This window comes from Ochlerotatus camptorhynchus, unplaced genomic scaffold, assembly GCF_037179485.1.
Source record: "Ochlerotatus camptorhynchus isolate MF236.1 unplaced genomic scaffold, CSIRO-AGI_Acam_v1.1 ptg000010l, whole genome shotgun sequence".
NCBI lineage: Eukaryota > Metazoa > Arthropoda > Insecta > Diptera > Culicidae > Ochlerotatus > Ochlerotatus camptorhynchus.
The window spans coordinates 3,959,095-3,982,781 of NW_027040502.1; the positions used below are offsets into that span (position 1 = coordinate 3,959,095).

Here is a 23,687-nt window from a genome sequence, read left to right on the forward strand (position 1 = left end):
GGCTGTAGCGTACAAGCAAGTTTTCCCAGAATTAATATTTTCGTACAAAACTTTCACGAGATGATTTTATAGCCGTGCACGTTTACCGAACGTTCAGCTATTGAGCTTTTGGTAAAATTTAACAGAAATCTGTGAAATATTCTCAGTGTGTCCTCAGAAATGCTAGATCTAGAGATCTTTGGAGAATTTCAGAGATCTTAAGGGCAGTTCCCGCAACTTTAGTCCAGACTTTTGGAACAGTTTAAAGATCTAAAAGCGTGAGTTTAGGTAAATTCAGGATAGTTCCATGATGAGCTAAAACAAATTCGAGAACCCTTAAGATGTTCCGGGAATTTCAGGGACATACAGATACCTTTAGAGAATGAATGAAAATTTACAGAAGTCCATAGAATTACATTTTCAGTGCAGAACCGAGATCTTCAATAGAACTGAGAGCTTCTCTCAAGCTCCGAAAACATCAAGACAGATAATTTCAATTTCAGAAACCTTAAAGATTTTTCGAGAATTTCAGGGAATTTCTGGAAACATCAGCAAAGCTCCGAGAGAATTTCTGTAACGCAATATAAATTATATAAATTATCCGGAAAAGGTGAGAGTATTTTAAAAGTGTAATATCATGGAAATTCAAAGAAGTTAAAAAAATAGCGAACATTTAGCCATGTTGATCAGAGAACATTAACGAAGTTCCATTAATTAAAAGCAAGTACCATGTGCCCGTTGGTTGTTAACTCCTGAATTTCAGCGACACGGTTCGCCACGAACGTTTGCCAGGTGGATGGACTTCACGATAACCAGTGAAACACGATTGTGGAATCGGTCCACAGAAATATGCTTTCCTTGGTCCCAATTTTGGTGCAGACGGAAAGGAGCAACCGGGCATTGGAGCAGCGCTGCGCATAGTTCCAATCGTGTTATGGATTTGTTGTTTAGTGGAGCGACTCGTGATTTAGCTGCCAAAAGCCGAATGGTGACGTATCCATCCGCTGAGATCGTTCACAGACACGCTCCTTAGGCGTGCTCCGATGAACTCCTGAACCAGTGAATTTCAACAACGGAAGGGCGACGCACAGTGGGACGAAATCAAAAATAGTGGGACATGGCTATTTGCGACGAAACTATTGAGTGTAGCATTTTGATGTTTTCTTGAATGTTTCTTTATTTTTTAAGTACTTTAATTGAGTGAGTAAGCATCAGGCTAGCTTCTAAAACTACGAAGGAACTTCAAGGCAGCTTCATTAACTTCAGGAAAATTTGGGGAACATGCAATTAGTTCTTCAGACCTCAGAATAGTCCATATTCCATATTCAAAGGAGATTTCTCTTGAAAATTCACTTGTAGTTCTCCTCAGAATGCGCTTTGTATTCTCCCGGAACTCTCATTGAATTATGCTAGAAATTCATTTGGAATGCTTCTCTGAATTATCCTAAAAATATCACCATAATATGCTTAAAATATTTCTCGCATTTCCCGGTTGGATGTATAGACCAATTACTGGCCCTCGCAAGATTTTGTTCATATAAACTAATCCGGAATGAAGGAATGGTTAGCCAAGGGATAAAAGTTCAGTCAAAAGATGAGGAAGTATCCTTTCTGACACTATAAACACAGAGCAGAGTGGCCACTAGAGTGGTTCAAATTTCGATTTTCTAAATCACCCAACTAACAATTTTCGCAATGTAAACGGTTTACTCATTTAATTTCTATAGCCTCAAACTGTATTCGAATGTTATACTCAACCTCTATACAAGCAAATCTGGTGTACTTAGTCAGCTACTTATGGCTGTTGTGACAGTTGGGATAAGCTCTTATTGCATATCTATCTACGCTTCTATACAGCTCTACAGCTCTTCTATACAGCTTCTATACAGGGCTACAAAATGGTGAGTTGACAACCTGGAAGGAGCGGAATACCTAGCCCTGGTCCTCACAAGTTCCTACTTCACGCCTCCTCGAGTCATATGATAACAAAAGACTACCAGCTGAAACATGGACACAGCTGGGTGGCGTAGCCTGGGCAATGTTGCCAGTCCGGCAATAGCAAAGTGAAGAGGTGCGACGCGAACACTGGCGCGGTAACCATAGTACGGTGATAGAGGAAATGCTTCACCAAACCCGAGCGTCTGTTCACCATGGAGGTGCGGCTCAAAACGGCGTCTGTTCTCCATGTTAGGAGCGGCTGATCACCGTCCTAGTGCCAGCGTGGGACTCTTAACAGAGCTGTGCACGATGGTCCCCCGCCGAGACAGGGGGTTGGGGCAGGCCCAACAAGCCGCCCTGAAAAAAAACAAAGTTGCAAATACCGAAGAAAGAAATACGGATCGGAACAATCGGCACAGACCTACGCGACGAAATAAGGACTACGATTGGAAACATGGAACTGCAAATCGCTCGGCTTCCCGGGTTACGATAGGTTAATCTATGACGAACTTCAACCACGCAACTTCGAAGTCATAGCACTGCAGGAACTTTGCTGGACGGGACAAAAGGTATGGAAAAGCGGGCATCGAGCGGCTACTTTCTGCCAGAGCTGTGGCATCACCAACGAGCTGGGAACCGGCTTTGTAGTGCTGGGTAAGATGCGCCAACGCGTGATTGGTTGGCAGCTGATCAACGCGAGGATATGCAAGTTGAGGATTAAGGGCCGTTTCTTCAACTACATCAACGTGCACTGCCCACACGAAGGGAGACCCGACGACGAGAAAGAAGCGTTCTATGCGCAGCTGGAGCAGGTGTACGACGGCTGTTCGCAACGGGACGTCAAAATCGTCATCGGTGACATGACCACACAGTTGGGACGGGAGGCAATGTATAGACCGGCAATCGGGTCAAACAGCCTGCATGCCGTATCGAACGACAACGGCCAACGATGCGTGAACTTTGCAGCCTCCCGGGGTATGGTAGTTCGAAGTACCTTTTTCCCCCGCAAGGATATCCACAAAGCCTCCTGGAGATCACCTGACCAACACACAGAAAACCAAATCGATCACGTTCTAATCGACGGGAAATTCTTCTCCGACATTATGAACGTCCGCACGTACCGCAGTGCGAACATAGATTCGGACCACTACCTAGTTGCAGTATACATGAGCTCAAAACTCTCGACGGTGCATAACACACGTCGAAGTCGAACGCCGCGACCCAACATTGAGCAACTACGGGACGCTGGAGTTGCCCAGGACTACGCGCAGCAGCTGGAAGTTGCACTATCCACGGAAGAGCAGCTTGGCGCAGCTTCTCTTGAAGATGGCTGGAGGGACATCCGTTCAGCCATAGGTAGTACTGCTGCAGCGGCACTAGGTACTGCAATCCCGGACCGAAGAAATGACTGGTTTGACGGCGAATGCCAGCTGTTAGTAGAGGAGAAGAATGCAGCACGGGCGAGAATGCTGCAACACCGCACGAGATGGAATGTGGATCGATACAGACAAGCGCGGAACAGACAAAACTCGGTTTTCCGAAGGAAGAAGCGTCAGCAGGAAGACCGAGATCGCGAGGCGATGGAAAATCTGTACCGCGTAAACGACACACGGAAGTTCTACGAGAAGCTAAATAGTTCGCGCAAAGGCTACGTGCCGCAAGCCGATATGTGCAAGGACTTGGACGGTAACCTTCTCACGAAAGAGTGTGAGGTGATTGAGAGGTGGAAGCAGTACTATGACGAGCACCTCAACGGTGAAGCAGCAGAAAACGAAGGTGGCACGGCAACAGACCTTGGAGCACGCGCAGAAGACGACAGGCTACCGGCCCCTGATCTTCAAGAAGTTGAGGAGGAGATCGGTCGGTTGAAGAACAACAAAGCAACTGGTGTAGATCAACTACCAAGTGACCCAAGTAACCACCAAGCCCGCTAACTACCCGATAATCGCCCTTTTTGCGATATAAGGTAAATATAGGGTTTCCGAACTTTATATCAGTCGTATAGCAGCCTTATATACCAAAAAGGGCGATTAACGGGCTTGTTGGTTACTTGGGGAGCTATTAAAATACGGTGGTGAAGCACTGGCTAGAGCGCTGCACTGGGTAATTGCCAAGATTTGGGAGGAGGAGATATTACCGGAGGAGTGGATGGAAGGTGTCGTATGCCCAATCTACAAAAAGGGTGACAAGTTGGATTGCTGCAACTACCGCGCGATCACACTGCTGAGCGCCGCCTACAAGGTACTCTCCCAAATTCTATGCCGCCGTCTGTCACCATATGCAAGAGAGTTCGTGGGGCAATACCAGGCGGGATTCATTGGTGCCCGCGCTACCACGGACCAAATTTTCGCGATTCGGCAGGTTCTGCAGAAATGCCGCGAATACAACGTGCCCACACATCATTTGTTCATCGATTTAAAATCCGCATACGACACAATCGATCGAGATCAGCTATGGCAGATTATGCACGAGTACGGACTTCCGGATAAACTGACGCGATTGGTCAAGGCGACGATGGATCGAGTAATGTGCGTTGTTCGAGTATCGAGGACACTCTCGAGTCCCTTTGAATCTCGAAGGGGGTTACGGCAGGGTGATGGACTTTCGTGTCTGCTGTTCAACATCGCGTTAAAAGGTGTGATCAGAAGAACTGGGATAGACACGAGTGGCACGATATTCAGGAAGTCCATCCAGCTCCTTGGTTTCGCCGATGACATTGACATTATGGCACGGAACTTTGAGATGATGGCGGAAACGTACATCAGACTGAAGGCTGAAGCTAGACGGATTGGACTTGCCATCAACGCATCAAAGACAAAATACATGAAAGGAATAGGTTCTAGGGAAGACAATGTTAGCCTCCCACCCCGAGTTCAGATTGACGGTGACGAAATCGAGGTGGTCGATGAGTTCGTGTATTTGGGCTCACTGGTGACCGTCGAAAATGATACCAGCAGAGAAATTCAAAGACGCATTATGGCAGGGAATCGTGCCTACTTTGGACTCCGGAGGACGCTCCGGTCGAATAAAATTCGCCGCCACACGAAGTTGACTGTCTACAAGACGCTGATTAGACCGGTGGTCCTTTACGGCCAAGAGACCTGGACTATGCTCGTGGAGGACCAACGCGCCCTTGGTTTTTTCGAACGGAAGGTGTTGCGTACCATCTACGGTGGAGTGCAGATGGATGACGGAACGTGGAGGAGGCGAATCAACCACGAATTGCACCAGCTGCTGGGAGAACCATCCATCGTCCACATTGAAAAAATTGAGCGACTACGGTGGGCTGGGCACGTCGTAAGAATGCCGCACGACGACCCAGTGAAAATTATTCTAGAAAGCGACCCAACAGGAACAAGAAGAAGAGGCGCGCAGCGGGCAAGGTGGATCGACCAAGTAGAAGGTGACCTGCGGACCCTTCGCAGACTACGAGGCTGGCGAACTGTGGCCATGGATCGAGTAAAGTGGAGACGACTTCTTCGGACAGCAGAGGACAACAAGGCCTTAGCCTGATTGGTAAGGTAAGTCTATACAGCTCTTATCCTGCTGTTTAGTTGTGTGTGAACTTGAAAGGCGCTTACTCAAACTTTACCCGATTACGCACACAGCCCAAATTAGGGACACTCAGGCCAGGTCATAACAATGATCAACAAGCCTGTTGTTGTTGTTGTGATGAAATTGGCGTTGTTGTTTTGCTCATATTCATCTACCCTATATTGTATTTTGCTTTCGTATTTCTATACTTATTGTCAGTGATGGAAAAGTTCGCGAAAACTCACTATGACTCGCGAACTTTTCCCTTGGTGAACTTCGTGAAATATCGCGAACTTTTCCAACACTGCTTATTGATATGCTGTTAAACTGATCGTAACATCAATGAGCTGTTTGGCCATTACTTTAACAACAACTTATAATTTTTGATGTAGACTACGTCTAACGGGAAGGTACAGGTGTTCCTATTTTTACATTGAGGTCCTGAATTTAGCCAAGTTTTACTAAGTATGAAATCCAAAATATGTATATAGGACCGATAAAATAGGTTACTTCTACTGTATTTTAATTCAATATCAAGAAAATTGCACGAGAAGTTGCTGAATAGCTTACCGTAGTCTACGTCAACCATGCGATCATGTCTTGTACACAACCCCACACATTGTTTTTAACATTTGGACAAGTAAAGCGAGATTAGTGATTTTTTTAAATTCTTCCATAGTAATTCCCATACACATATCAAATCTTTACCAATCGAACTGGAGGGTAGCCTATCAGAAATTCATCCTTTTTTTCAAAATAAAGTACCCTAATACGCTCCTATTATGGTGTGTTGTACATGGCGAATCTTGACAACCAACGTTACTTCAGCTGCATCATGTAACAATAGAGGATAATCAAATTAACTTCATAGCGTAAAATTCTTGACAGCTCAGTCTGAGCGCGAGAGCGCTACTCCATTCAATTCGTTCCCCTAACCAATCCATACCGTTTGTATCCCACGGTAAATGGCAAGGCAAAGAAAGAGCATCGCTCACGGAGGTGCTACCCACACCGTCTACCTCCGCTCACTTTTCTAAAATTAATATCCTACATACTTAGAAATAACTAATTCCTGACGTATTTTTCGTATTGGATGTTGGATCATAACTTCTTTCATCGAATTGTGTGTCAAAAATATCCGCAAATGAATTTACACGGCCATGACGATCCAAAAAGAAAGTTGATGAAGAGAATCGATTGGTCTATTTGAAAAATTGTGCAAGAAATGCTCCGAGACTGAAAAGTTCGTTACTCGACGAAAAGTACGTTTGATTGCGCTGAATTTCGCGTCTGTTTTGACTCAATTTTATGTCAAAATTGACGCTCGTAGTCTCAGAGCACTTAAATGTGAAATCCAAAATATACCATCAAATACCACAATTCAATACCATACCACAAGCAACATGAATACAATAAGGAAGCTTAACAAATTAAAAGGAACTATTAACGTTAAGTGGGTTAGGGGAAGCTATGAGAATGCTTGAAATTTGCGCCAGTCTTGGCATACTGATAAATTTCCAAAATAATTAAACTTCCTTTGAAACAAATTGATTTGGCCCCGGGTCACACCAATTTCCCGAAGCAAAATATCCCTCTGCTGCCCCGTTTTTCTTTTAATTCGGCATTTTTACTTTCGAAATTGAGGCCAATCGATAGAACTGTTTGCTACATGAGTGAATCGGCGATTATCCCTTTAGCAAGGGATGGCAGAGGGAAACACCCCTCACCATCCCTCATCAACGGATGAGGGAAGCTCGACCTGATTCGTACCTTCATCAAAGTTGTCAATTGCTCACTTTCAACTTTCTATATACAATTTTCAATTTTCATCGCTTTATCTATCGTATAAAATGTCCTTTTTAAGTCTGATATTGAAGTTAAGCATCTCTAATTGTATTATTTTTTTAATTTACAACTTTCTTGCGAACGATTGCATCAATTTTAACCAAACTTGGCCAGCTGAAAGTAGAACTCACTAGCAAATACTGACTCAAATTTCTGAAAAATCTATTTAGTCTAAATGCCATAAGGAAGGAATTTTTTTAAAGGTCAAAAGCATTTTTTCAATATTTTTTTTGAAAATCAGAACATATTTTTATGACATGGGTAACTTCACAGAATGATTTGCAACCAATTTGTTAAAAAAAAATGTTTTTTTGTCCCAGCTCCTAAAGTTTACCCCGCTAAAAGGTGGCGGGAAGTAGAGGGATATGCCCCAAGTGAACAGAATTGACAAAATAAACAAAGCATAGGTATCAGAAGTTCATTGAATTAAGTTTTCCCATACCCCTTCATCTTTCATATTTCGGTTAGCTACGATTATATCTGAGATAGCAGGATATACCACCGCTAACATCGTAAAACCGAATACCATAACTCCGCTTTCCCATTAACCGGTTTGATTGATCAGAGTGCACTAAACGTCACAGCCTCAAGCCAAGGATTACTACGAAAAGTAGTCGGATGCTCGAATCAGTTTCGAAATTCTAAACTTGCTTCGGTGGAGGCTGCCGTTTTCTAAAGTTCCTATACAGAAAGCGCAGTCAGATTGCCGCTATACGCCCGCACTTCAACTTGAATAATTGCAGGTATTGTCGGCACAGAGACTGTCATTTCCAATTGAGTAAATATTTGCCAGAATCTTGTCCAGTTTACAATATCATTTAGCAATCCTCGTCGTTGCATACGCACACAGCCTCCACCGTTTTCATATTTTCAATTTCATCGAAACCCGAACGGAGCATGTATCGAATCGGCCCGTGTATCATGAAATCACGGGCAAAAAAATGTTTGAATTGCAAACAAACTGTGGAATACATATGCAAAACACTTTCGCTGGTTCCACCCTTGTTGTCATTGGGAGGCTGCATGAGTCGCAGTTTGGTGCTAAATCCGTTTCGCATCTTCATTCGAATCAAAAATATCAAATCACGCTGCATCACTTCTGTCCGTCAGTCGTTCGTTGAATGGCTTATAGGTCTTATCGTGTTCGGTGTGTCTGTCGATCGGTGCAGATTGCATTTCTTCTTCTACTTCATCATCATCTTTCTCTCATCTTTCGTTCTGCTTGTTTACTTGTTCATATTTTTGTTGTATATACACACTATTACTTAATCTTCGCCGAAGCACTCCGCTATTAACACAATTTTCCGCTGTCATTCTCTTTCTTCTCCCATCCGCGTGTCTGGCGAGGTGCGTGTTTTGCTTGCCGATTTCTTCGGACCACCTTTTTCTAGTCGGTAAATACAACACAACACAGCCTCACTTAGTGTAAGGTAGTGTAGTATGCAACAGCAACAACCAGGTAGCACAACACTCTTTTGGACAGACTCTTCGAAAAATTCCTAATTTAGCGTTCGAAAATACCAATCCATTTTTTTTTTCTTCTCAGTCCACTATTCGTCTTGGTCTCCTTTTCGTGTGCAGCACTGGGTCACTATACTCACTAATTCAATCTCTCACGCTTCGGGTGCGCAAGTGCCAATTATACCAACACCTCTAGATTGCAAAATTTACAACACCGAAGGCGATAGCCTTTTGAAAATGAATTGGCTGGTTTGCTAAATTTCCACCAATCAAGTTTATATGTGTTAATCGCAATTCCTGTTTTTTTTTTAAATATTGTTCCCCAAACAATCGAGGAGAAAAATTCAAGATCAATCAAAACATAAGCCAAAACGTACCCGATAGTTTAAAACACCACAAGGCTCTACCCCGAAAAAAGCAATCAAAACAAGAAAAACAACCGTCCCGGTTCGCAGATCGCGTGAAACTGAACGATTTTTATCGGATGCATTTGCTTAGTATACCACACCACCATATAGCTACTGCATACTAAAACCCGCTATGCGTCGAAGAGATTACAAGGTTCGTTGCTGATACACTCTTTCAGCTCTTCTCGTAAAACCATCGGCTAATGCCTCTTACGAGTGCGCTCTAACGAGCAACCGCGTTGCATTTTTGTGTTTATTCGGAGAGCGAGAGAGCGCGCGCAAATTTCATCGGAACACGTGTTGTCGGGAGTCGAGTCAAGTGTGCCACGCGCTCGTAGTAGCCGGTAAAATAATGCTTCGGTGAGAGTTGAAGAGAGAGAGAATAAGCGGGAGAAGCGTTGCAATTCAAGATCAACAATAATTGAAAAGGCCTCAACATCTTTTGTAAACTAAACTTCCTGCGGGCTTTTCTCGTGTATCACAGCTCACCTGTGCAAACCCAATACATCACCAGGTAGAGGGAAGCTTCCCCTAGCCGATAGTTTTGTTGGTATGCCTAGACGAGCTCCGATTCACGAAAACAGGCCGCAGGAAGTTTTGTTTACAAAAGCTGATGAAGTCTGTTTAATTGTTGATCGTAAATTGTAGCCTAATATTGGGCCCTTACATACATTTCATTTGTGTTGTCTAGGCATTTTATAAGAACAATGCATTTTTATCGATGGACCCAATCTTTAGATCCATCGGCTAATTTTCCCATATGTATAGTGCAGCTGCAGCATCAAATGTTGAAGGAGAGAAAAAAGAAGATAATCCACGAGGAATGAGGAAACAATTTGGTATGGTTGCTTTGGCATTGATCTAATAAAGATCGAGTGTGAAACAATGGATTTCCATTATTTCCTCGTTGCCAATTACAGGGTTATTACAGCTAGCGCGGCGTTTGGCGCGGATTTCGCGGAAAGCTTAACACAAATGTGATCGCATTTTTCAACTATCAGTTGGTACTGTTCGCAAACCAACTTCATGTTCAGTAGTACGAGTAGTACCTAAAACCAGTGCTAAAAATAGTTACCGTCACTGCATAAGTTTGAGCTACCATGACGACCATTGCAAAATCGGCATCAAACGACGTGCGACAAAAACTGTATCACAAGTGCCTTATTCACTGCTGATAAATAGTCTGTCATTTTGTATTGTCGATCAAAGCATGTCACTATGATTGTCAAGACAAGAAATATCATGCCACTTCGGTTTTCATACAGAAGTGTTTTGTTCTAACAAGCATAACCGTCTAATTTGAAATCAACCCGAACCATGCATAAAGCTCTAACTACATCAACTACGTTTGATCGATTCTTTTTGGATCGCCACAGCCATGTAAAATCGTTTACGGCTATTTTCGACAAACAGTTCGATGGAAGAAGCTATTATCGAGCAACTAATATGACAAACACAGCCAAATGCGCCGAGTAATTAACAAAAGAGAAAATCAATGAAGAGAATCGATCAATGTAGATAGGCCCATATGCATTGATCGGTTGAAATGTTTTTATTGGAATAAAAAAATACAGCAAGTGGGAATACTCCGTGGCGCAAAAAAATATATTAAAAGTGAGTACAAGCGCTTTTCCATAAACCAACTTGATACTTCATCTATTATTTTTAGGTAAAATATATTTTAATTGGAGATAAAAATTGGACTCACGTGGTTCCCAGGCCTGGCCAGGTGCTGAAGCCGCCTCTCTGGCACTTGATTTCCATCGGCAAATAATCGCCAATTGCCTGTCGGAACACTTTGGGGATTAGAATATAAAGCTTATAATAATGCTAATAATAATAAAGAGTTTCCACATGAACAAAGTCCAAACGAAATATTTATTAACATGACAAGATTTGTCAAGTATGTTGCTTTGACGAAGTACATGATAGTCTTTAGATCCTGCAAAGACGAGTTATTTTCGGACGTTAGTAAGGCATAGTGCAGATGGTTATTATTTAGCTATCCTTTTATTTATCAGGATTAAGGTTTTTTTATTAGAATATCCCAACAAACAATTTTAGCTGCAGACTTGCTGATACAGGCAAAAATTAGCTGTATAAGCCAATTTTTGTCTTTATAAGCTAATCTGCAGCTAGACAGGCACAATCAGTGATTTAACAATTCGCGAGCGCTACCTACCCTACCAGGTAACGATTTGATGCTTAATAAGTGTTGTTTCAACGATTTTAATTCAGCCTTTGTGTGAATAATTGTTGTACTTAGACCACGTTAACCTTTGTCCAGCTTTTAAACATCTAAATCTGGTGATTTTAGTCAGCCGAAAGCGTAAAATTAATTTAAATTATAAGCTCTTTAAGGCATTAAATAAAAGTCTTTTCCATCCCTTGTTCAGCTTTATAGTTTATTTCGAAAAAATAATGGAAGGCCGCTTCATATCTTATATTTTTTATAAGGCTGCTTTACCATGTTATGTTGCTGACTAATTGGATTTACATATTTATATTGTTATTATATGTCTAAAAATTACTTTTGCATTTTGGGATTCAAACCGGCAGTCGCCGATTTACAGGCGTCTACTATACCTACTGGACCATTTAAGCATATGTGTGGCAAAAGGTAAGGTCTTTAACATGAAACACGTCCAATTTAAGTTGAATAATGGTAACCGGAAGAGTATTATACCATCGACAAACCGACATAAATGATCATACAAATTACAAAGAAATTTCTGATCAAAGCACAAAACTGACATCTGCCACCGTGTTCGCAGAAAATATTTATCCTAGCCACGAACATGCGTACAAAATTTATGAGTTGGTTCGTGTCCAATCTATTTCGGACAAATTATTTTTATCTAGATAAACATTTCTATGGTTTTGACAGATGGGATCACTGCACATTTAAATCGGCCGTTATAGATTCTCGATCAGGGATGGAAAATCATTTACATTCATTTACATTCATTTGCTTCTAACTTTTCTCATCAACAGAATTCTATAAAATAGAACAAACACATCTTTTGTAAACAACTCAAATCTGTATCTCTTATGCATGATTAATCAGAGCGATAAGAACCCACTATTGTTTTTCAGTGAATGTAAATTGCATTCACTAAAAAACAATAACATGTTCTGCCAGCTCTATTTCGTCATGCATAAGAGATAAAGATTTTAGTTACTAACAAAAGTTGTAGTTCATATCAAAAGCAACAAAAGCTTCATACATTATTTTACGGTATTCTGTTGACGAAAAAAGTAAGAGGCAAATGAATATAAATGAATGCACGAAATGAATGTAAATGATTTTCCATCCCTGTTCTCGATCAAGAGTTAAGTTTAAGTTTCATGTCGGTTTGTCGATGATTATACCATAGAGGTAACTCTAATAGCAGTAATATGAAAAGCTTCTCTTGAATCTGCTTTTGTGCTATTATACACTAATCGGACAGGATGTTTCTGGTTGGTGGCTACAATTCTATTTCTGACTATTTGAATCAGTGAAGTATCATAATTGGACAGAACTACAGAAAATACGGGATTTTGGGGCAAAATATGACATTTTTCTTGAAGGAAGTCATATGTTACAATGTGTGGTTTGAGCGGCAGACAATTTCAAGCCTTTTTGCTACCAAAATCCCCACTGTGCGCTGATCGGATTCAGTTCGAATGACCGTGTGTGGTTGTGTCCGGTCGTCGGCATCAGCAGCAGCAGCAGCAGTGCTTTCGAGGCGTGGCGTTCAGCATTGTTCTCCAGTGCACAACGAAAGGCTGCCTGCAAGCAGCGAGCTGTAGCCCACATGAGCATCCATAGAAGGAGGAAGAAGCCGCACCGCTATTGATCGGAATCAGTAGCTCTTCGTGAGTCGCTGTGGGCCATCTATGCCAAGCGAGTCACCCTCATTCCAAATAAATAACATACAGCTCACCAGCCTCATCTGAGTTTAACACCCTAATAGCTCAGCATTACTCAACCATCACGACAAAACGGTCCTTTTCAGGACCACTATTTATTTGTAAAAGAGTATTTTTTAGACATTTGTCAAGCTTATCAATCTGATTTAAGTACCCATTTCATGATAGAGCTAGAATTAGGGCGTAGCAGCTTTTTTAAACAATGACTTCTTTCGATGATGTCATATCATAACCATCAGGTAGGGTAAGACCAAAGATGAATACTAAGATGAAACTGTCGGAAGAAAAACTTTCTATTTTAGTGTTCTCTTTCACGGTCCCTTTCATCCAATGAATACCCCCAGTATGCAAGGTAATTTTGTGGTTTTGCTGCCCCCTCGGTAGAGATGAAATTTTGCGCGCTTTTTTATCAAAACAATCACACCAAAATCAGAGATGTCCCAATTTTTAATTACTCGATTAACAACTAATCGATTATTTTTTGTTCGCTGTGCAGTCATTTTTCCACCAATGAGAGTGCAAAACTTGTTTGAAACGATCGGTGATGATCCTCTGCAGAAGTTAATGCTTATATCGGCATGATATAACCGATTACAAATATGTTACTGTTTGGTTCGTTAGTCGATTAATCGATTATTCGAATGAAAATCGGCCATCACTAGATGAATGCGAAACATCATTTCAAATATTAAGGACCGTACATAAATAATGATACAATTTGAAAGGGACCGAGGCTAATCACAAATTACGCCCCCACGGTAACTGAAATACACACGAGTGTTCACCGGTTGGTAAGACTACCCGACGGTAATGTTGGTTTGCGTGAGCGTGCCTCAAATTCCTAAAAAAAACAACGAGAGAAATCAATGTTTACAAAAGCTGTTACGCCTAATTTCAGCTCTATCTAGATATATTTAAATCTAACATACCATGTTCTTGAAGGCAACATGGAGGAGGGGCGGTGCAATTTCATAAACCAAAGTCGGTTGTGGCATGAAAGTGGCTTGATGTTGATCCAGAGATGATGGATTTTAATTCTTAATACGATAGGAATTTTTTCTACGCATCTGTCAAAATTAAGACTTTATCATTAATTAGTCAAAATGTCACTAATGAAAATTGCATGAATGTGCACCTGTTGCTATGATAGTTAAAATTATCACCGGTTGAATGCAAAAAGCGATTTCCCTAACACAGATTTCAAAGTTGAATTCCATCCGGTCTCACCAAACGGTGTTTATTCAATCACCGCGGGGTGAGTGATATTCTCCAGTACACAACGAAATCCTGCCTACAAGCAGCGAGCTGCAGCCCAGAGAAGCATCCATAGAAGGAGGAAGAAGCCGCACCGCTATTGATCGGAATCTTCGTGAGTCGCTGTGGGCCATCTATGTCAAGCGCGTCATACTAAGGCTCTGAACCATTTGGTGGATTTTTTTAACTTTTGGTTAAAATTTGACAAATGGAAAGTTATCGATTAACCCTGCTATCCGAGCGTGGTTACTTCTGACAGACAAGAAGTTAAATTTTGACAACTGTGGCTCGAAAACCGGTCGATCAACAGCACGGGGATTTTCGAACATAGAAAATAATTTTCGAAATGTCACTTTTAACCACGAGTTAAATTTAACTCGGCAAATGGTTCATAGCCTAAAGAGTATGAACAGAGATAACCCCGCTCGAATTCCTATTACCTATTACACAAAACACAAGCTCCTGCCGCAGTTAAGACCATGTAGTCCTACGTCACCATTGCGCTGGCTGTCCCTTGTAATTTTTGTTTTGGGAAAATAAGTAGGAGTTTCTTTCTGCGCCGGGTGATTGCACCCTTGAAGGTCAATTCGTACGGTAATAGACGCATTTCGCGCCAAATCGTATTCGGAGCTGGCAGCACCCTCTCAGATTTCAATGAAACTTTCTGGATGTGTGGACCTTGACTAAATATGCCACTTTGCATACTTAGTTTTTCCAAAATTTATCTAGACTAACATTTGAGAAGGGCCAAACTTTTTCAGCCGAATTTTTTCAAAAAAAATATTATGGAAAAACGACAACTCCTACAAAAATGTGTTGTATGGATGACTTTTAGGAAATTGTCCAAGTTATCGAAAAAAAAAATACTGAAAAAATTTCATTTGGGACCTACACTGAAAAAAAATTGATTTTTAAAATTTATAGTCGATTTAAAAAAATGGCCATTTTTGATTTGAATGAAACTTTGCCTCAAGATAGGTAATTATGTTTACTATCAACCGTCCATACATTGCAAGATGGGCACTTTTAAGGAAAAAAAGTTTTTCTTACAAAAACTTTTTCATGTCTGAACTGATTTTTTTAACGTACCATTTTTACACAAAACTAAACCAGTGAAGCTCAAAATCATCTCAGAACCCAATGAAGCTCCATTTGTGATTCAATTTTGTCTAATCAGCAACTAATCACTTGGATTAATCGAAAATTCCATATTTTTCAGTGTATGTCTCAAATGAAATTTTTTTCAGTATTTTTTTTTTCGATAATTTGATCAAATTCCTAAAAGTCATCCATACAACATATTTTTGTTGGAGTTGTCATTTTTCCATAATATTTTTTTGAAAAAAATTGGCAGAAATAGTTTGGCCCTTTTCAAATGTTGTTGCTCTCGAAAATCTTGAAACCAAACCCTAGAGGTAACTCTAAGACCACTGGGTCCCGAAGAAAATCATTATTATTTTTGGCTCACTCAGTAGCAGAACAACGGTCCCAAGCAGTCCCAAGCTATTTTACTCACCCCTGCATGTTCTGCATGAATCCACACACCCCTGATGTTATCTGTCAAACTTTCATAGCAAATCAAAACAAACATAGTGTAGTAATAGAATTTCAACTAGAATAGGGTACGTTAATCGTTTGCTTGTGACCAATAGGCTACTAAAGTGGTGAGCCAATTTAAAATCGTTAGTTTCGTATTGATTGTTGCTATTAGGCTGTGGACCTACACGGTAAGAAAAAAGTACTCAAAATTAAGTTCTTTTTACTCATCTTGGCACTATAGTGCAGGAACCCAAAAGTAGGTAAAGCGGGCCAAAGTAGTTTTCATTTACTTGTGTACAATTGGGTTCTTTAATTTTGAAAAATGTATCGTTTTTTATACATCATCTGAAAGAGCTTCGTTTTCGGAGCACAGCGATATTTTTTACGGACCCACACACTTTCATCTCGATTTTTAAATTAAGATATAAAGCAAAATAATAACTTCCCTGTTTGACACTAAACTAACAAACTGACATCTCGCTCCCATACAAAGTGACACCGAGGGGCGCTAATAAGGTGATTTTTGCAAATGTAATCGTACTTATTTAAAATAGTTCCAGTGTACCAAAATTGATGAAATTTTGGGTTTGGGTTCCAATTTAAATGCAGATTACGAATATGCATTTACCTCAATACCCTTAAAGAACCCAATTCGTATGGAATTTTCCACTAGCTTTCTACCCAAAAGTAAGTTAGTTGTACCCAAAAGTAGGCAAATATGATTATACTCAACGTTAGGTTCCCACACTTTACTACCCCTAGGTAGGTAAAAGTGAACTTGCCGTTGGGAACTTTTTTCTTACCGTGTATAAGATTTTGCGAGTTGAGGGAAAAACCACGGCCGTGAACCGCCATCTAACTTTCACGCAAGTTGGAAGGCATATCATTGGTGAGTGTATCAGCTAGAAAGAAGTACTAGATTATACATCTGTCCCATCTGAGTTCGTATCGTGCAGCCCCTCGGGTCTTGTTTTCATCGTGTTTCGCATCAGTTCTGTTTTGATTACGTGCTTCGTTCGCATCGCAGTCGTTGACAGTAGTTTCCAACGTGAACGAGCTGAGCACGTTTGTTTACATTGTAAAAAATAGTTAATTTTGATGCGTTTTCATTGCCTTTAATCTGATAAACATGGTGAAAGTTGAGCCGTCTTCTTCGGGTAAATAGTGTTTCATGTCTTACCAACCAATCAACTCTGACATTGCTGTGCTTTTATCTGCATTTTCCCAGAATCCGATAGCGACATCCCACAAACCCCACTGGCTGCTTCTACACAAAGCTCCCCGCCTCCGGCCAAAAAAATCAAATCCAACCATAGTGATAGCGATCATAGCAGCGCATCTCATGAATCGGAAGATCCGGCTCCAGCTTCGCAAGCCAGCATGGCATCGAACACCCCGAGCTCGGTTAAGAATACCGTGGAAAAGTACCTCAACAAGTTTCCCTTCGTTAGACGCAGCAAAGCCAAGAACAGTGTCGATATCGATCTGACCGATTCCGATGACGAAGTTTGGATAGTCAAGTGTCCAACGTCCATCAATGCTAGGAAACTGCTGCATGGAGCTAAACTGGAGAGCTTCCCGCTGGAAACGGTTAGCAAGATTAATTCGCCACACACGGAACAGCAACTGGAAGGATTCGTTGTCAAGAATGCCATCCAAAAACCAGTCACCATCATGTCCGGAACGGAGTTCAAATCTTTCGTACCGGTGGGTACGATACAAATTCGTGAAACTCTTCAGATAGAAAAGATTCCGACCAAGTTCGTCAGAAGCGAAGGTCAGAGGACGGCGGCTATCGACGTCGACGAGGAGATTCCATTTCCAGAGGAGATCCGAGTGCGTCATCCACTGCTCGGGTTGAAATATAAGGCGGCCCTCAAACTACCGAAACGGGTAAAGAAAGCTCTTTCGCTGGCACAGCAACGGGCGGACTCGTGCTATTTGCAGAAGGATGCAAATTTGGGTATAGTTGCTGACGCCGGTGAAGAACAAAAGGAGCACGTTGCCGAGAAAAAGTCAAAGAAACGCAAGCATGATGAGCTGGAACTGTCGGCTGACGGTCCCACTGGCGATATGATTAAAATGCTGATCAAAGAGGAAGCACAGTCTCCCTCGAGGAAGAAGAAGGTGAAGAAGGAGGTGGCACAACCGGTGGATGACGATTTGTCATGGTTGAACAATATGTGAGTTGTAATGGGATCAATATTATTAAACAGAGAGCGTTATTTGCGGATGCTGTGTTGTGTTTCATCGAAAGAACAACTGCATTATATATCTTTATAAATTATAAAGGAAACGATCGACGTTAAAAGTCGATTGACTGTAAAACTGTTAAAGTACTCAATGTCGGTCACAGAAGATCCCTGAACTATTAAAGGAGAACCAGGTGATGCATTAATGTTCAAGCCATTTTTTCCACTAATTTAATTCATATATATTGTTACAATTTTGATACCTAGCAACAACAAAATAAAATAGCATTCGTACCATGATCAGATTCATAGCAATTTAAAATTAAAATGCGCATAGTTCATTTGAGATACTGAAGCTAATCAAGATCTTGACGTAAAATATCATTATAGAGTTGGAGCGGAAATGAGACTCACTCCTCGTCAGCCGCGCAACGGAAGCCCAGATTTCCCGCAGAGCTATCCTCCGTATTCTGAGATCTCGCCGCACACCGATAGCGATAACAGTACGACTCATGGCACAAGTACGATCCACCCTTTTTCACTCGATTCGGCGGCTTAACGTTTTCCTTCGCATCCCACAAGTCGGCAGTCCACTCCCACACGTTTCCGACGATGTTGTACAAATCGAACTGATTCTGCTTGAACTTGTCCACCGGGCAAGTACCCACGCATCCATCCTCGGCTAGATTATTCTCTGGGAATTCTCCTTGCCAGATGTTCACGAAGTGCTCATCCCTCGGCATCAGCTTGTTTCCCCATGGGAACAACTTCCGCTTCTTTCCACCCCTGCAAGCAGCTTCCCATTCCGCTTCCGTCGGTAGTCGTTTTCCCAGCCATTTACAGTAAGCCACGGCATCGTTCCACGTTACGTGAACCACCGGATGATCCGTCCGATGTTCGATTCCTCTGGACTTATCCCCTTCCGGATAACGCCAACTAGCCCCGGAAACCTTGTACCACCACAAGGCAGCCGCTACTCGGAAGTCCTTATATTGCTCCCTGACCTTCGGATCCAACAATTCTTGAAACACAAAACTATCGCCGAACTGTTCCGCCTCCGTTATGTAGCTCGTTTTCTCAACAAAATCCTCAAACTCACGATTGGAAACTTCGTAACGATCCAGATAGAATGCCTTAATTTCGACTTCCCTTTCGGGTCCTTCGTGGTCGCTGATGAAAAATGGTTCGTTGGTTCCAATGAGATACTTTCCTCCCGGGATCAGGCTCATCCCTTCGATTTTTCTCGAATGCTTTACCAGCTGGGCCATGCTCTCCTGTTTTTGGTTTTCATGATGATGCTTTTGGCCAGGAAAAATCACTTTCTCCGAGGGAGGCTTTTGACCCGGTCCCGATTGTTTGAGCTTGTTGCAGCCACAATCCGGAGTGGCCGGGTCCACCACTACACTCAATAGGGCCAATGCGATAAGGCGAGCATGAAAAACCATGACGGTCTGTAGAAAAATTGAAATTCATATCATCATTGCATTGTAAACTGCATTTTATAAGTTCAAAGGCTTACCCGCTTATAAGGTCGTCGTATCCGAATTCAAACAGCTGATAGTTAAGATAAGAAAACAAAATTGATTATTAATCTAACAGCGAATTCGTTTATTATCGGGGTTGGAACCAGTTCCAACCCAGTGCGAAACCGAACTTTTTGTCAGTGCGAACCTCAACCTGAGCTAGGTTTTAAAAACAAACGAGCAAACTGACGTTTGTCAGAAAACAAGCAGACCCAATCTTGATACCCGATCCAGGTTGGAACTGAATAATAAACGAATTCGCTATAAATTTATCGCGATTCGCGATGTTTGTTTGTGCTTTGTTGATATAAATGATAAGAAATCGAGGGGTGTGACGAATGATTTTAATGCAGAGTAGTTAGATGCGGTACTAGAAGATGGGTTCGGGGTAAGACCACAAACGAAGTGACAGACGGAGCGGCTCGAAAACTTTGGTGACTAACCTGCTATTTCAATTTTTCAGTGTACCACATGGCAACACCACTACTACTGGATTGTACCACATGGCAACACTACTACTGGATTGAACTAGCATTTTCACCAAATGTATCAGAATGTTATGATTCTATCTCTTCCACTCTACTCAAAACTGAAATGCATAAAAAAAATTACAAAATGATACGCACTCTTTGCACACTGTCAAAGAATCATTGTACACAAAATCAACTCTGTTCAAATCAAAACAAAAAAAACTAACCCATCTGGTGGATGATGGCACAAGCTTCCAAGAAAATTCTATTACAGTGAACCACATTATTTTAATTGATTTCTTCGCCAGTTAGTCGTCTGTCACTTCGTTTGTGGTAAGACGGACAACAAACAGCTGGGACAAAATAGACCTGCGGTTTTTTATTGGGTTCTTTAAGGATATTGCGAGGGATATTGTCGGTCAAGTTGGACTCCAGTATATTGCCAGTGTACCCCGAAAATTTGGTGCTGGTGGTGACAAAACCATACCAAACTCATAAGTTTCAGAAATGTTATCTGAATATGGCGAATGCGGAAATGATGAACAGTAAATAAAATCACTAACGAAGTGACAGACGACTAACTGGCGAAGAAATCAATTCAGGCATAACATTTGATAACGGCACAAAAGCATTTGTAAACAAACTTTCTAAGGCCCTTTACATGCGAACCAAAGTACACCCACGCAAACCAACAACATCATCGGATAGGGGCCACTATCACCTTTCCGAAAGTGGTATTGGTTCGCGTGTAAAGGGCCTGAGAAAGTTTGTTTACAAATGCTATTGTGCCGTTATCAAATGTTATGCCTGAATTAAAGTAATGTGGTTCGCTGTAATAGGATTTTCTTAGAAGCTTGTGCCATCAGCCACCAGATGGGCTAGTATTTTTGTTTTGATTTGAACATAGTTGATTTTGTGTGCAATATGATCTTTGACAGTGTGCAAAAAGTGTATCATTTTGTCATTTTTTTATGCATTTCAGTTTAGAGTAGAGTGAAAGAGATAGAACCAAAACATTCTAGTACATTTAGTGTTGCCATGTGGTACAATCCATTAGTAGTGTTGCCATGTGGTACAATCCAGTAGTAGTGGCATAGAGGCAACTCTAAGACCACTGGGTCCCGAAGAAAATCATTATTATTTTTGGCTCACTCAGTACCAGAACAACGGTCCCAAGCAGTCCCAAGCTATTTCACTCACCCCTGCAAACGATTAACGTATCCCATTCTAGTCGAAATTCTAGTACTACGAAATGTTTGATTTGATTCGCTATGAAAGTTTGACAGATAAAATGAGGGGTTAGTGGATTTTCCTATGTTTCGAGGGGTGAATCGATTAGCTTGGGACCGAAGAGTACCAGAGCTGAGCCAAAAAGTTGAGCACGTTATTTCGGGACCTTCTGGTCTTAAGCGCTGTCACGACACAGACTAAGCAGTTATAACAACAATCAATACGAAACTAACGATTTTAAATTGACTCACCACTTTAGTAGCCTGTTGGTCCCAAGCAAACGATTAACGTACCCTATTCTAGTTGAAATTCTATTACTACACTATGTTTTTTTTTTGATTCGCTATGAAAGTTTGACAGATAACATCAGGGGTGTGTGGATTCATGCAGAACATGCAGGGGTGAGTGAAATAGCTTGGGACTGCTTGGGACCGTTGTTCTGGTACTGAGTGAGCCAAAAATAATAATGATTTTCTTCGGGACCCAGTGGTCTTAGAGTTACCTCTATGACTTAACTGAATATATGAGGACCCTAAATTTAGAAGAGCTACCCTGAAGTTCATAAGGCTTTAAATATCGAAGGGTTTTCCAAAAGTGTGTGTGTCTTTCCTTAATTTCTTGGAAATTCCCTGAAGTTTGGAGAGCTCCCATGAATTTCGTAGGACTACCTGTAGTTCAATTGACTTCTCGGAAACTCTAGGAACTTTTTTGAGCTTGGAGAACTATGTTAAGTTCAGAGGACTTCCCAAGAGTATTGAAGACTTTTCTGAAGCTCGGAAAAAATCCATAAGTGTCATAGGATTATCCTTAAGGGTTAAGCAATGCCTAAATGTCGTAGAAGTTGCATTAAATCTGTAGAAAATTCTGTAAAATTCGTAGTTATTCCCCCAATTGTAAAGGACTTCCCTGAAGTTCGTAAGACTTCTCTGAAATTTTTAGAACTTCTCTGAAGGTTCGGAGAGATTCCATGACCGTCGTAGGTCATCACAGTAGTTCACAGGATTTTCCTGAAACTCGTAAGACTTTCCCGAATTTTGTAGAACTTGCATGAAGTTCGAAGGCCTTATCTGAAGTTTTTAGAAATAGAACTTTTTTATTGATCATGTTGAACAGGTACTTCAAAGTAGTTACGCGTCGGCACTGCTTAAGTCTGCTATCTATTAAGCACAAATCATACATGCAATTGATTCGAGAAAAAAATTAAATTAAAAATAAATACAAAATATTACGATATTACTATATTCCTCGCTATATTCTCAGGGTAAATTTTGTTCATCAATGTTTAGTTGTGTGAAAGGTTTAGCTTGAACAAAATGGATAGTTTTGACCTGATATTAAAAAGAAACTTTTACATACATACAATTTAAAACCTGTTGGAGTAAATCGGTAACGCAGTGTGCTGATCACCTCCTTGGAGACCGAACGTCACCCCTAGCAACCTAAGTTTTCTTAAATAAACAACGGTGAAAAACTATTCATTCCTGTTCAAGACTCCACTCAAGCTAGTCGTTAAATAAAATCCATTCTACTTTTAAACTTTGCTGTTCCGGTTCTTTCTAACTATCAAGAGGTTATGGGCGACTCACGCAAGGATTTGGTCCACGGGATCCCGCAGTTCTCGGGCACCGGTTTCGACAATTGGCAATTTCGAGTGGAGAAGTATCTGAAGTCCGTGAAGCTGTTGGATATCATCAAGAAGGATCCTCCGATGGAAGCGGCCGAGCTCACGAAGTTCCAGGAAGATGACGGTAAGGCGGCGTTCCTGCTGACGTCATTTGTTCATGACGATTTGCTGCATTTGGTGCGGGACAAGGAGACGTCCAAGGAGATGTGGATGAGCCTTGAATCCGCCTACGCCAAGAAGTCCGTCTCGTCGCAGACATTCGTCAGGAAGCAACTTGCGAAGCTACGAATGATGGAAGGTTCGTCTGTGAAAGATCACCTGAAAACCTTCGAAGAGCTGATCCGACAACTGAAGATGGCCGGAGCGAAGCTTGAAGAGAACGATATTGTGTCCCAGCTGTTTGCTACCCTTCCCGAGTCGTTCGATCCGTTGGTTACGGCACTGGAAAATCTAGGTGAGGAAAACCTAAAACTGGATGTTGTTCGCGAGCGCCTTCTTGCCGAGGAGCTCAAGAAAACCGACCGGGCAGCGGATTCCTGCCAAGAGAAACCTGCAGCATTCCAAGGATCGAAGCAGAAGCCTGGTAAGTTCACCGGAAAGTGTAACCGTTGCCAGAAGAAGAGGCACAAGGCCAAGGACTGTCGTGTGAAGTTGAAGACAGATAGGCGCGCTGAAGCTAACGCTGCTGCTGGAGGTAAGGCGGTGGCTTTTATGACCGGGAGATGCTCCCAAACAAAGGACGAGGGAGCAGTTTCCTTTAAGCTGGATTCCGGAGC

At 41.6% G+C, this 23,687-nt stretch overlaps 3 protein-coding genes across 3 annotated transcripts in view; 2 read left to right on the forward strand and 1 right to left on the reverse strand.

Moving 5' to 3' along the window:
- Positions 1-23,687, forward strand: part of Sec23 (transport protein Sec23) — a 229,938-nt gene that overhangs the window by 160,929 nt on the left and 45,322 nt on the right. The window lies entirely within an intron of this gene.
- On the forward strand, positions 16,926-18,144 carry LOC135699751 (uncharacterized). The gene is made up of 2 exons (XM_065220073.1): positions 16,926-17,029; positions 17,101-18,144. The coding sequence occupies exons 1-2, from the start codon at positions 17,002-17,004 to the stop codon at positions 18,057-18,059; spliced, it is 987 nt and encodes a 328-aa protein (XP_065076145.1). The 5' UTR covers positions 16,926-17,001; the 3' UTR covers positions 18,060-18,144.
- LOC135699744 (formylglycine-generating enzyme) lies at positions 18,380-19,660 on the reverse strand. Its single transcript, XM_065220061.1, has 2 exons — positions 19,584-19,660; positions 18,380-19,515 (listed from the first exon to the last, which is right to left on the reverse strand). Exon 2 carries the CDS (start codon positions 19,507-19,509, stop codon positions 18,475-18,477), a length of 1,035 nt encoding a protein of 344 aa, XP_065076133.1. The 5' UTR covers positions 19,510-19,515; positions 19,584-19,660; the 3' UTR covers positions 18,380-18,474.

What these genes read in the sequence shown, in the direction of transcription:
- LOC135699751 (XM_065220073.1), top strand. Translation starts at nt 17,002, where the DNA reads ATGGTGAAAGTTGAGCCGTCTTCTTCGG. An exon ending in AGTTGAGCCGTCTTCTTCGG is followed by an intron (nt 17,030 to 17,100) that starts GTAAATAGTGTT and finishes GCATTTTCCCAG; the next exon opens with AATCCGATAGCGACATCCCA.
- LOC135699744 (XM_065220061.1), bottom strand. Translation starts at nt 19,509, where the DNA reads ATGGTTTTTCATGCTCGCCTTATCGCATTGGCCCTATTGAGTGTAGTG.